Source organism: Alexandromys fortis, unplaced genomic scaffold (genome assembly GCF_014885135.2).
Source record: "Alexandromys fortis isolate MF-2015 unplaced genomic scaffold, M_Fortis_MF-2015_v1.1 scaffold_99, whole genome shotgun sequence".
In the NCBI taxonomy this organism is placed as follows: Eukaryota; Metazoa; Chordata; class Mammalia; order Rodentia; family Cricetidae; genus Alexandromys; species Alexandromys fortis.
Window position 1 is genome coordinate 2807699 of NW_026067982.1, and position 14558 is coordinate 2822256.

General features: G+C 37.9%; 1 protein-coding gene across 1 annotated transcript in view; it reads right to left on the reverse strand.

The window, feature by feature from the left end:
- Positions 1–14558, reverse strand: part of Gphn (gephyrin) — a 326333-nt gene that overhangs the window by 56520 nt on the left and 255255 nt on the right. Inside the window, exons 12-15 of the mRNA XM_050158607.1 lie at positions 10268–10347; positions 8085–8204; positions 5311–5369; positions 4183–4336 (exon numbers count right to left, since the gene is read on the reverse strand). Coding sequence (XP_050014564.1) covers positions 4183–4336; positions 5311–5369; positions 8085–8204; positions 10268–10347 — 413 coding nt within the window. The remainder of the gene's footprint in view (positions 1–4182; positions 4337–5310; positions 5370–8084; positions 8205–10267; positions 10348–14558) is intronic.

Sequence of the window (14558 nt, forward strand, 5' to 3'; positions counted from 1 at the left end):
TTAAAATAGCCACTTCATGGTGATTAATAAAAAAGCAAACTGACATTTAGCCTATTTTATTACTGATTTCTAATTTTCTATGGACAGTGCATTCTCTAGTTCTGTTCCCATGGATATTTGTTAAAGATTAAATGTCAGCTTGTTACTAGGCAGCATTTCTTTTATTGTTGTACTTTGTTTTTGAGACAGGGTCTCATGCAGCCCAGGGTAGTTTTACTCCTCCCATGAAAAAGGTGATTTCTGGTACCATGCACATGGACCACAAGGTACCATACATATCTAGTGGGTTCCTATGTAAGGTCATACTTATACTAGATATTTACTTTATAGGCATATCTTAGAGGCTGCCCAAGATTATAAAAATATATTGATTTCTACATAGAACGTGAAGTTTCTAAGCAAGAGTGACTCCTGCATTTCTTGGTATGAGTCTTATTTTTTTTATACCTGAGCTGTCACTTGCAGAATGAACAGTGTAGGTATAGAAGGTTATGAGGATTGTTAAGAGCATTGTTCTCCTGAATAAGAAAGCTATCTGTGTCTGATGGTACCCTGTTTGATGCTATTTACTGTCCAATATATTTCTCAGATTATTAAATTTAAGAGAGATTCTTATTAGCTGTCCTGGAACTCATTTCATAGATCAGGTCAGTCTCAAACTTGTGCCAGTTTTCCCACCTATGCCTCCCAAGTACTGGGATTACAGGCATGTATCACCACACATGGCCTGGATGTCCATGGGGTTCACGCATGCAAGACAAATGCTCGACCAGTTTGGAATCTGAGTGTGGATAACACACACACACACACACACACACACACATTACAAAATGATAGGTTAAGAATGTATAGTTATGATCACTAAATAGTACTGCCTAAATTTTAACCTGTATAATTAAGATAAATATCTAAACCATATATTGAGACATAGTTAATAATTCTATTTCCTTAATTTTTCCATAATTCCCCCATCCTTAATAAGATTATAGCTTCACAAAATATTGGGCAGGTTTTAAATAGCTACAGAGATATTTTGTGTGACATTCTTAAATTTATTTATTCTTTATTTTATATGTATGGGTGCTTTGCCTGCATGAATATCTGTGAACTATGTGCATGCAATACTTGTGGAGGCTTAGAAGAGGGCACTGGATTCCCTGGAACTGGAGTTATAAATCATTGGGAGCTACTGTGTGCCTGTTGGGAAATAAACTGGGTCCTCTGGACGATCTCTAATGGTGGCAATCTCTCCAGCCCCTTGGATGATCTTCTTTAGGTTGCCTAAAGCAGTTGTCTTGCTTGTCTCTATCTGAATACATCCATATGTTATCACATTAGATACAAAAGGTTTACACAGAGAAATGCAAATTTTAATGGTTATGAGATTCCATCTTACCGGTCTGAATGGTACCATCAAGAAAACAAATGTCAACATCTGCTGGCAAGGATGGAGGAAAGAACAACACTTATTTACTGTTTCTGGGGTAGCAACTGGTGAAGACACCATGGAAATCCGTGTGCAGGCTCTTCAAAAAAATTGAAAATAGAGCTATGTGATCCAGCTCTACCACTTTATCTGAAGGACTAAGTTAGAACACCACGAACATACCTGCACAGTTGCTGCTGCTGCGCTATTCATAACAGCTAAGAAATGGAGACAGCTTACATGCCCATCAACGGGCAAAGGAAATTTGGCACATAAGCAAATTTTTTTTCAGACATAAATATGTTCTCTAGGTGGTTAATAAATAAGAGTAAAGGCTAGGAAACTATAAAGAAGTCCATGAGAATATAAAAAAAAACTTTTAGAGAGAAGGGGAAAGAACATAAGAGAATAAAGTAGAAGGAGGAAGAATAAAAGAATAAAATGAGTATAGTGGGGAAAGGAGGGCCAGGGAGGTTATGGGAGCAGCAACAAGCATGGGATCAACCAAAATGTAAAAAGTGAAAGCAGTACACAACACTTTTCTCTGTAAGCTAATTAACGTATCTTTACAAAAAAAGAAATCCTGATATGTGCAGTAAAGTGGATGGGACAAGGTATATTATGCTAAATAAAAAAGGCCAGGTCCAGAAAGAAAAAAAAAACAATATTTCCCTTGTATGTTGTGAATATATGTACACACACATGTGTGTGTATGTGGGGGGGGTCATTAAAGGAGGAAGAGGACCATGAGAAGGGAGGGAAAGATCTGAAGTGGGGTTAAGGAAATGAAATACATTTGACATGAAAGCAGAAGGCAAGACTATTTGGGGAGAGAATGAGCAAAAGAGGGACAACCTACACAGGGAAGAACAGTGGCGAAGGGTCTGAAAGAAAACCAAGCATAATGGTATACTATGAAAATGCTACAATGAAACCAACACTTTGCATGCTAACTTAAAAAGTTAATTTAAGCCGGGCGGTGGTGGCGCACGCCTTTAATCCCAGCACTCGGGAGGCAGAGGCAGGCGGATCTCTGTGAGTTCGAGACCAGCCTGGTCTACAAGAGCGAGTTCCAGGACAGGCTCCAAAACCATAGAGAAACCCTGTCTCGAAAAACAAAACAAAACAAAACAAAAAAAAAAAAGTTAATTTAAGGGGGCTGGAGAGATGGCTCAGAGGTTAAGAGCACTGACTGCTCTTCCAAAGGTCCTGAGTTCAATTCCCAGCAACCACATGGTGGCTCACAACCATCTATAATGAGATCTGGTGCCCTCCTCTGACAAGCAAGCATACATGCAAGGAATGTTGTATACATAATAAATAAATCTTAAAAAAAAAGAAAGGAAAAGTTAATTTAAAAGAGAGAGTGGGCATCAGCCATACATCTCAATGAAATCGAGAACTAATACTTAAGAGGAGCTTGCACTGTGACTGGACACACGATAGCCTTGTCATGTTAACAGATAGTGCATCTTCCTTCTGCCTCTTTGTAAACAGAGGTTGTTTGGTAGTTGTTATTGTTTCTAATATCTAAGGACTCCAAGCCTTCAGAAGAGATATTATGTTTTATTTTTCTTTTACCACTGATTTGCTTTACAATGCTTAGCACATCTGCTGAACTAGAACACAGTCATAATAAAAGTAGCTAATTTTGAGTATGGATGGGGGCAACAGCAACACAGAGATTATAAAATTAGCAGCAGAAATTTCTCTGCTGCTAAACATGGTGCCAGTTAGACACAAGATTATTAAAGCCATCTCTATCCTATCAGAATGAAAAGAACATTTGTTTCAGGTCAGTGATAGTTTTTAGGGATGGCTGGAGCATTTGTACCTAAGAACATCTAGAATGTAGACTTAGCTTCCCTTTAGCAGAATAAAAAAAAAATCCAATTCGGTTCTTTTGCTTTGACTAAAAGAAGTATACAGATCATAGATATACCCTTCCTAAAGACTTAATAAATGAAAAATAATGCTAATGAAAGGTTACTTTTATAACAAAGCTTCCCCCCCCCCCAGTCTTGTTACTCTTTAATAGTATAGTCCAAAGAAATTGCTAAAAATCTTGGTAGGGCTTGCTTGTTTAATTGTGTTTCTAGAATATTCATCCTTTCACATTCCCAACATGACTATAGAGCTGCTAGACATTTTAACAGCCTGTGCAAGAGAGCAGTCAGGAAGGTTTTCAAGGGTTCTCAGAAAAAGATTGATTATCATCTCCTTTCCAAGCGAGGCTGATATGACATGTAGATCCGTTCTGAATAGCATACCACTAGAGATACTGCACTTGAGACCCAAACAAGCCCTCAGACCAAACCAAATACTAAGAGAATATCAAACTCCTCTGGTGACTAAAATTGACCTAGGATTTTAACAAGACAGGCTAGCCATGTTCCCTATTTCATTCACTTACTGCCATCATGACAATATACACAAACCATGTTTCCACAGACTAAGCACTGTGCTTTGACAGTTTACTATCTATAGCTTTCAGTTAACATTATTTATATAAGAGCGGGGAAATGACATTAGCTATAATATTTCATTCCAAAAATGGAAGGGAACAACTTCTTAACATGTAATTTCTAGTTTTATCTTTTGCATCTGAACTATGCCAAGGCCAACTTATTATTTCTCAGAAATGTAGTTCAATTGTTGAGATCCATAATTTACAACATTCCATTTGATAGAAAACATGTCATGAAGGGTTTTATCTTATAAGTTCTACCCTTTATTTTATTTGCCTTTTTATTTACCTCATTTCCTGTTGACATGACAGCAACCACTGGAAACTTATTAACTTCAACCTCTGTAACACCCACAGTTGCAAGGAGACCAATCTCTGAAGGGCCCATATGGGTTCCTTTGGCCAAAACACACTCCCCTCTTTTAATGTCATGGCCGATGGGTCTGAAATTCAAAGCAGAAACATACACATTAGTGCTAAGATTAACATTTTCTCAACTCAGAGGGAAACTTTAGTATCAGAGAGAGAAGATAATCAGGGAGAAAAGTTCAGAAATGAGTCAGGAGTCCAATGATGAAGAGATTCTAAAAATTCTAAGTTTTTAAAGTTATATCACACTATAAAAGAAAGAATAGGAATTATATTTAAGATTGCTAAACAAGAATGTTACATCTGAAAGTTACTTTATATTTTTCTTTTATTTTATTGTAGTTAAAATGACTAATTTCAAACTTTCTTTGATACAAGGCAAAGATTTATCTAGCAGCATGAACAGAGGTCTGTAGCTGGTAACTCTGTGATAAGGAGAATGATGTTAATAAGGTTGGAGTGATTTTCATGTAGACACCTTAACTTGGTCCAGATCTAAGGTACCTTAGCCTCCTGCCATAATACTGGGAGAAACATAGCTTTGTTACAAAGGTATGCTGGGAAAACTGATGGAATTTGTGTAAACATTTTCTAGTGTGACAAAAATAATTGAAACTATGCGTAATATTTTATGTAAGAGAGAAACCTCATCTTTACATGCAAGGTACAGCAAATTATTAAATTACTAAGGATGGCTAAGGAGGGTGTTACTATCAGCTACTTGTATAAATGCCTGATTATCTCTATTCCAATTTCTGGATAATCTAGGGGTTGGGACAGAGTAATTTTGGATCAGCTACAAGTTAACTGTAAGTACATATATTTATAACTTTATTTTTTCTTAATATTGAGTTTGATAATTTTATTCATCTTTACTATTTTCATTTTAGAGGCAGGATAGACATGGGATATAAAATTCAGAAAATTCATTTTGCTGAAGAAAAAATGGCTAATTGACATAGGTGTGGGTTTACAATAATCATGCTCTCCTGAGTTTATGATCATGTAGAAACACAGGGAGCTATCCATTCTGTATTGATGAACTTACCGGATATCTTGGCCTGGCCGAGCCTGCACCAGAATTCGCACTTCAAGTTCTTCAGTACCCTATAATTAGAGCAGGTCATATAATTTCAAATAACAGTCTAATAGAATTTCTGATCAATAAGAATGAGCATCTCGGATACTTTTATCATCAGACAAGCCCAGAATATACACAAATGCAGAGGGGCAGAAACCCATTAGCAGACTATTTGAAAAAATAGTGTGAACTTTTAAAGAGACTCCTGAAGAATTAGGTTTGGTGCCAATAAATAACTATTTAGTCCAATTTTCATAATTTAAAAAGTACATTCTAATTTCAGTGAAGGGCTTACAGCATGGCAGTAGATTTCTGTAACTTCATGATAACCATCAATTTTACATTCATGGACTGTAAATAATATTGTGATACTGGAATTGTGTCTTGCCATCTCATAGTTGGAGGATGTGTGTGTTCTGGATTTCAATTCTTTGTAGGCTTCTCCGATGTTAATAAATCTCTGCTTGAACAGTTTTAAGGGAAGGCAATGAGATATTTATGCCAAAAGTTGAATTTTATACATGAGGGAAGATAATCTCCCGACCAAGGAAGGTGGTCATTTCTTAGCATGGTTGTAATTACTATTTACTTAATCTATATAAGACTATATATGATTTTTATGCTGGGTGGTGGTGCACGCCTTTAATCCCAGCACTTGGGAGGCAGAGGCAGGTGGATCCCTGAGTTTGAGGCCAGCCTGGTCTATAGAGCAAGTTGTACGACAGCTAGGGCTACACAGAGAAATCCTATTGTGAAAAACAAAAGTAAGAATATATATTATTTTTAATGTTTCAAAATATGATTCCTCAAGCTTCACAAAATGTGTATAACTACCAGTCATTAAAACTGTAAAGAAGTAAAATGTTCCTAGTTTTATTCTTAACTAATAGTCTGTTTTTTTTTTTTTAAAAACTATGTGCTGGAGTGCTTTGCCTGCATGTATGTATATGTACCATGTGTGGACCTGGTGCTCATGCTCAGAACACGGTGTTGGAAACTGGAGTTATAGACAATTGTGAGTCACCATGTGTGTGCTGGGAACCAATCTTGAACCTCTGCAAGAACTAGAAGTACTTTTAACCAATTAACTATCTCCAGCCTGTGCTGCTAATGTTTCTGTCAATTTGACCTAAGCCTGGGTGACCAGGGAAGAAAAAAACCCTAACTGCTAAAATGCTTCCATCTAAGGTTGGATAGGGGAGCAGGGAAGCACATATCTTAATTAAGGGAGCCATCTTAGGGTTGGCAAGAGACTTGGAGCTAGAGGGGCTCCCAGGTGCCCAGCGCGATGTCCCCAGTTAGTTCCTGGGGCAGCTGAGGACAGGGAACCTGAAATGACCCTATCCTATAGCCATACTGATGAATATCTTGCATATCACCATAGAACCTTCATCTGGAGATGGATGGAGATAAAGAAGTCAGGACCACAAGGGGTGCACCCACCCACGGAGACAGTGGGGCTGATCTATTGGGAGCTCACCAAGGCCAGCTGGACTGCGACTGAAAAAGCATGGGATAAAAACCGGACTCTCTGAATATGGCGGACAATGAGGGCTGCCGAGAAGCCAAGGACAATGGCACTGGGTTTTGATCCTACTTCATGTTCTGGCTTTGTGGGAGCCTAGCCAGTTTGGATGTACACCTTCCTAGACCAGGATGGAGGGGGGAGGACTTTGGACTTTCCACAGGGCAGGGAACCCTGACTGCCCCTCAGACTGGAGAGGGAGGGGGAGAGGAGTGGGAGGAGGAGGAGGGAAAAGGGAGACAGGGAGGGAAATGGGAGGCGGGGAGGAGGCGGAAATTTTTTTTCAATAAAAAATTATATTACAAAAAAAAAAGCTTCCATCTATGGGCATGCTTGTGAAGTATTTTCTTGATTAATGATGATGTAGGAGGGCCCAGCTTACTGGGGGTGCTGCCACCCTGGGCATGTGGAGCAGGAGGTTGAGCAAGCCAGCATACAGTGTTCCTCCACGGCCTCTGCTTCAGTTCCTGTCTCCAGGTTCCTGACTTGAGTGCTGCCCTAATACAGAAGGACCGTGACCTCTAAGCTGAAATAAGCCCCTTTGCAAGCTGCTTCTGCATGGTGTTTATCTCAGCAATAGAAACATAGCCAGGAGAAGCTCCAGTAGTCTGGTTTTAATAATTGCTGTTAGTTCCATTGAGACAATGGCCTATTTAGATCCTGTAAATGTCCTTTGAGACAAGGCAGAGGGAACCGACACAAAGTCAACATTTCCAGGCTTCTATTTGATGAAACAGTTTTTTTTTGACCAGAAAATCAGTGGTGAAAGGGTCATTTGGTTCAAGAACTTGCTCAAATGTTCTCTGTTAAAGTTTTTTATATTAAATTCATTTTTTATCTTGAATTTTTAAATTTTTTTCCATTCAAAAATTTACACTTCCTCCCTAAATTCATGTTCTAAGAATACCTTCACTTAATCAGAAGTGAGTCTCAATGACAAGAAGATATCTCAACTTAATGTTAACATTACTATTCTTGTATTGTGAAGTAATTTCTTGTTTGCATGTGAAAATTCTCATGTTAATAACAATAGCATAAAAGTCTCTTCATGCCAAAAGATTTTCATTCTTTAAGGCAGTTTATGTACTGGAGCCCTACATATTATAGTGTAAGATCGCTAAACCAAAATAACACCATTCATACACCCCAAAGCCCAGGTTAATCTTATGAGCACTGAAGAATCTAACAATGCCACAGGAGCCTGGTAGTGACATACATCATCTGATTCCCTGATAAGTTCGGTATCTTCCACTTGCACTACTGCATCAGCACCGCAGGGGATTGGAGCACCTGTTGTAACCCGCATCACTTGTCCTGGCATCACTGTCTGAGTTGGCTGGAAATACAAACATAAAAGAGAGGTGGTTATTTAGGCACAGGATAATCTTCAGGGGATAGATCATTTTTAAGAAACAATGAAAAGTCTTTTAGTTCTTTTGTAGATCAGGCTGGCCTCAAACTCACAGATCCGCCTGCTAATAATCTTTTAACTCCTAAATACTCTAGGTAAAATATTAAATTTATTATATATTCCAGAATTTAAGTTCTATCAAGGCAAAAATTTATTTTTGGTTGCCTCTGCAGATACACTATTGATCTGTAAGCTCTGCTCTGGCCCAGAAGACTGACCTCTATGGACTATTCTTGGTTTATAAGTACTTAAATAGACAGGGGTTAATGTAATGTGTAGAAGGATGATGCCAACAGTAGCCACCCTGGGGTCTTTATTTAAAACCCAAACAATGAGGTATGCTGTGGAACAATGGTCTTGTATCCTGCTACTTTTATTATTTTAATAAAATGCTGATGGACCAGTAGGTAGGCAGGAAGTATAGGCAGGGTGACCAGGGATATATGTAGGTTTGGGAGAGAAAAGAAGAAGGATAAAGTCCTTAAAATAAAAAAGAAAGAAAGTGGTGGCACACACCTTTAATTGCAACACTTGGGAGGCAGAAGCAGGTGCTTCTCTGTGAGTTCAAGGTGTAGTGGTACACACCTTTAATCCCAGCACTTGGGAGGCGGAGGCAGATGGACAGCCTGGTTTAGAGTGAGTGCCAGGACAGCCAAAAATACACAGAAAAATCTTGTCTCAAAAAGCCAAAAATTAAAAATAAAATAAAGCCATATAAAGATGAAAAATACAGAGAATCTACACACTGTATGTTATTGTGTTGTCTTTAAATTGTTTGATGGTTGAGGAAGAAGCAAAAGCTGCTAAAACATTTGGTTATAAATGCTGCTGGATTAATCCAACATGTATATTTTGAAAATGCCTTGACGTCAAAATTTAAGTCAAGGGTATGTCACTTTGGAGAAGAGGCTTTGCTTTTGTTTCTATAGGAAATGAGAGGGCATGGATTCATTCTGGGCTAAGAAAAATTAAGGAACACCATCTGAGAAATCTCTGACACGAGCGGATGGCCCAGATGTCTAAATTCTACATCCAGAACAGTTTCAAGACTGCTGGCTAAGATGATCAAGCCTCACAGAATATTCCAGTCACGACTTGACCATAATTCAAAATTTTCTTTAGGTCCCCATAAGATTATCAATGTCCCCAATCAGCAGGAACTAGCCTAGAGAACTATGCCTACATTCCCCAAAAACGGATTATGGATGTTTGTCTTTGTTTAGAATGTTGGTTAAAAGTTATGATGGATAATGGTCAGAAAAAAGCTAAACAAAGGACATAGATTCAGAGTTCTTGTTTTGAAAAAAATGGAGGGGGAGTGCTGTGGGACAATGGTCTTGTAGCCTGTCACCTGTATTATTTTAACAAAATGCTGATTGGCCAGTAGCCAGGCAGGAAGTATAGGCAGGGTGACAAGAACAGAAGAATTCTGGGAAGAGGAAATGGTCAGTTTGCAGTCATCATCCAGACACAGAGGAAGCAAGATGAGACTGCCTCACTGATAAAAAATACCAAGTCATGTGGCTAACACAGATAAGAATTGTGGGTTAATATAAGTTATAAGAGTTAATAAAAAGCCTGAGCTAATAGGTCAATCAATTTATAATTAATGTAGGCTTTTGTTTGTTTCTTTGGGAGTGAACGGCTGCAGGACTGGGAGGGACAGAAACCTCTGTCAACAGAGGTACTTGTAGTTCTAGCCAGAAAATCAAAATTTGTAGGAAGAAGAAGCACTCAATCATAGGGCTAGAGAATGGCTATAATGTATGCCTGTGGAGGATGTAACAAAATTATTCATATTGAAAGATATAGGTTCTTTAAGTAATTTTTATTGTGGTTCACATGGGATCTTTCTTTTATCCCTTGGATAGTCTTCTGACTCATACTTCTTTAAGATTTCCACAATGCTGATATTGGATACTTAGAATTGAATGCTCAAAGTCTGTGAAATAGACATCTGCAGTGTCTTTCAGGCTTCTGAATCTCACCTGTTCACCAGCTTGGGATTCCCCAATGATGAAACGATCTCCTGGACCATCAGCAGCTGTGAGATGGAAAAGAGCCAAGAATAAATATCAGCATAGACTTAGAGGAAGGAAGGAGAACCTAGTATTGACATTCCAAGACTTCATTAAAACTATGTTCAGGAAAGTTGAATGCATTTCTGATTTCCTAAAGTAGACAAAGGCCTTTCTATTACTAGTTTGATCTTTAGTATCCAATAGATTCCAAGCATCAGCAGAAGTGGATCTATTTGCATGCTTTCTTGTCATCACTTCATATGATGCCATCCTTTCCATACTTGTGCTTTCTAACATGATGCTCATTTGGCTTATCCTTCCAAATGACATGACCTTACCCATGTACTTAATAATAAGTACACATCCATGGATATATAAACACATCAGTTTGCACATTCAAATTTCTCCAATTTCTTGTGACTTTTTTAACTTCTTAACATTTTCTTATTTATTTAAAATAAAATAAGAAAGTCAATAGATTAGAAATAATGCTATCAATGAGCTGGAATAAACAAGCTTACTGCATCATATTTTCTACTTAGTACCTGCTGGAACTAGGGACTTGCAATACCAGGCAAGTGCTCTAATACCGAGTCACACTCCTATTTTTGGCTACTTATCTTTATTTTTAGGAATGAACAATATTTATTTAATTTTTTTTTGAGACAGGATTTGGCCCTAGAAGGGTCGGGATGTGCTATGCAGATCAAGCTGGGCTTGAATTTGAGGCAATTCTCCTACATCTGCTTTCTACTTTCTGAGATTATAGACATGTACCACATGTAGGCAAAATTGATTAAAAATGTTTTGAGCATGATTGTGCATTTGTGTGTTCAAATGTAAGCACATGTGTGCCACAGTGCAAATGTGGATGTCAGAGGATAACCTTTCTTAGCCCCTTATTTAAGATCGTGTCTGTCATTTTCTGGCCATATATGGTGTACTAGTTGATCCTTGAGCTTCTCTTTCTTCCTCCCATCCCCTGTAGAAGCTTTGGTATTAGGTTCACAAGCACATTTACCTACTGAACTTTTCCCCCAGCTCTTAAAGTCACTTCTTACACTGAAAAAAGAAATCCAGAATTGGAACAAAAATGAAGAAACAAACTTTTTAGTTGTGTGGTGGTGACACACACCTTTAGCTCTAGTACTCAGGAGGCAGGCAAATCTCTGGGTTCTAGGCCAACCTGGTTTACAGAGTTGGTTCCAGGGCAGCCAGGGCTATACAGAGAAACCCTGTCTCAAAAAACAAACCAAACCAAACCAAGCAACCAAGCAAGCAAGGAAGCAAGCAAACAACTTTTTTTTTGTTTGTTTGTTTAGTCTCATCCATTCTTTCTCCAGTGCCTGATACATATAATTAGGTAATGATTGAGAAAAAAATTCCTAAAGAATACCATCTTTTCCTGATACATTATTATTTGGGTGTCAGATCAATACTCCTGGCAATGCAAGGCCTATCTAATGAGTTTTATGATCACTACTGTTACTTCCATGTCATTGATATAGCAAGGGGTTTTGAAAAGATAACATATTATATATATTATATATGAATATTTAATTATATTTGCAATAACAGTAACAACTAAACATCTTACATTTTATTTTATTTTTTTCTTTCTTTTTTTTAAATGATTTATTTAACTTTATTATGTTCGTTGGTGTAAAGGTGTCAGATCTCGTGGAACTGCATTTTCAGACAGTTGTGAGCTGCCATGTGGGTGCTGGGAATCGAACCCGGGTCCTCTGAAAGAGCAGTCAGTGCTCTTAACCACTGAGCCATCTCTCCAGCCCCCACATCTTACATTTTAAAGGATAAATAAGGACTCATTTTATTCTTTCCTTTCTTAATTTTGCCTATCTTCTATAGGAGCTCACTCTGTAAGTAGAGGGTATGCTCTTTCATATCCACCTTCCTTTATTTTCCTAGTCTTTACTTTCCTCCTCCTCTTTTCTATCCCCCCATCATCTCTTTTTTTTTTTTTTTTTGGAGTATCACTCTGTAGTCAAAGTTGGCCTGTAACTCACTATATAACCCATCAATGATCCTGTCTCAGCCTCTCTTGTGCTAGGATTATAGTCAGGATCAACCACATCTGGATCCTCTCTGCTTTCTTAATGCTCAGAAAATATCTTATTTTTGGTATTCTTTTATTTGAGGATCTCTGGTTATGTCATTTAATATAAAATTGATACCAGCAAACAACTAACTAGTTACTCTGGCATTATATAGAAAATGATCATCCCTAGATCATTAGTTGTAGGAATAGCCTTCATTTGATTTTCCTACTGTATATGATTTCTTAAGTCTCTTGCAATACTGTTAGTAATTATTTTATTATCAATAATAAACCATCATTGCCATATTAGTATCACATAAACTGAAGCCTGTATAAACAGCACAACTTTCAGAGGTTCTAGGAAATAGCTTTGAGAAGGAATAAGACAGAGGGATTAACAATTTGCTTTGCTTAAGTAACACTATTAAGACTGAATGATAGGCACAGGACAACAGCATTTATTTCTATACTAAAATGCAGACAGGACAGAGAGAGGTGAGAAGAGACAGCAACAAGGTTGTGATAAAAGGATTCATATGGCAATTATACTGGGTGATTAAATCACAGATAATTGTTTACAATTTAAAAATATGCCGCCCTTTCCAATAAATAGCAGGAAGCATAGAGTGGGGATAGTTAAGTAGAAGACAATTTGTATTCTTTTCCAGGTGGTGGTAAGTGTTCCTCCAACTGCTTTGGGGTTTTATTCCACTTGTTTCTGAATGAAATTTAGAGACTAGAACAAGCCAGAAACTTCTTTACACTTACAGAGTTAGCAGTGCTCACCAGGGCGACTGGTTGTTATTGGAAAGTCTTAGGCAAAAAGCAGAGAAAGGGGAGAATAAAGGGAGTGGGGAGAGTGGGACTCAGGAAAAAGGGTTAGGAAGCCACAACTTCCTCAAGAATAAGGGTGGTGTGTGTGTGTGTGTGTGTGTGTGTGTGTGTGTCTGTCTGTCTGTCTATTTTTTCTGAATTACAAAGGTAAGGATTTGAAAAATATAGCATGGTTGTAAGAACACGCCTCTTTGCCTTCTTGCTTCCATTAGAATGTTTATCAGTGTCCCTCTTTAGAGGCTGCCCACACACCATGGCTGCATTATGTGCTGCATCTTTTTATATATTGCAGAGAACCAGCAACAACAGTTTGTCAGCAGGATTAACATGACTCAGCAGTTGCTAGGTAATTTCTTGAACATTCTATACTGTGGGATATTATCTGGGGTTTTTCTTGGTGAGATAACTAAAACAAGCAATCTTAAAAGAATAAATAGGACATACAATTGTGATTTCATGCAAAATGTCTTGAACAGATTCTACAGTAGGAGAGAGGCTCTTCTATGGTTCATGTGGGTTAGCTAAATTTTTGGCAACAAAAAAAGCTATGAGCAATAGTTTCTTTTCCTCAGCTGTTGCTACCTCATGTAAACATCAGAGAAATATTCTCTCTTGAGACTAGCTCTGCTTCAGATAATTTATTTTTTCACTCTTGCCTGCTTTCTACCCAAGAATGTAAAAAACACTTTCATGCTGCTAATATTTTATTTCACCTACTGCATTTCTCTGTTTTACTCCATAAATAAAAATCTAATGTCATTTTATACTAATTCTGGATGGCTATAAAGAGACTGAAAAAGAATGTGCCCTTTAAATGGGAATAAGTAATAAGAAGAACCCATGAAGCAATCATAAAGATAAATAATTTTCTTTCTGGACAATATTCATTTTCATAAACAGTACACTAAGATAAATTTGGAATAAAATACATGTGCCAAAAGGTTATTTATGCTTTACCAATTTCAGAGACAATCTAATCTAGTGATAAATATTAAAGATAGATTTTTTTGGGACTCTATTAGTGAAAATTAAAACATTATGCCAACCATCAACACTGGACTGGGACTGATGGAGCATGTGATCAAACTGGATTCTCTGAATGTGGCGGTCAATGAAGACTGACTGAGAAGCCAAAGACAATGGCACTGGGTTTTGATTCTACTGCATGGACGGGCTTTGTGGGAGCCTGGTCTGTTTGGATGTGCACCTTCCTAGACCTGGATGGAGGGGGGAGGACCTTGGACTTCCCATAGGGCAGGGAACCCTGACTGCTCTTTAGACTGGAGAGGGAAGGGTAGGGGAAACGGGGGGATGGGGGAGGGAAATGGGAGGAAGAGAGGAGGTGGAAATTTTTAATAATAATAA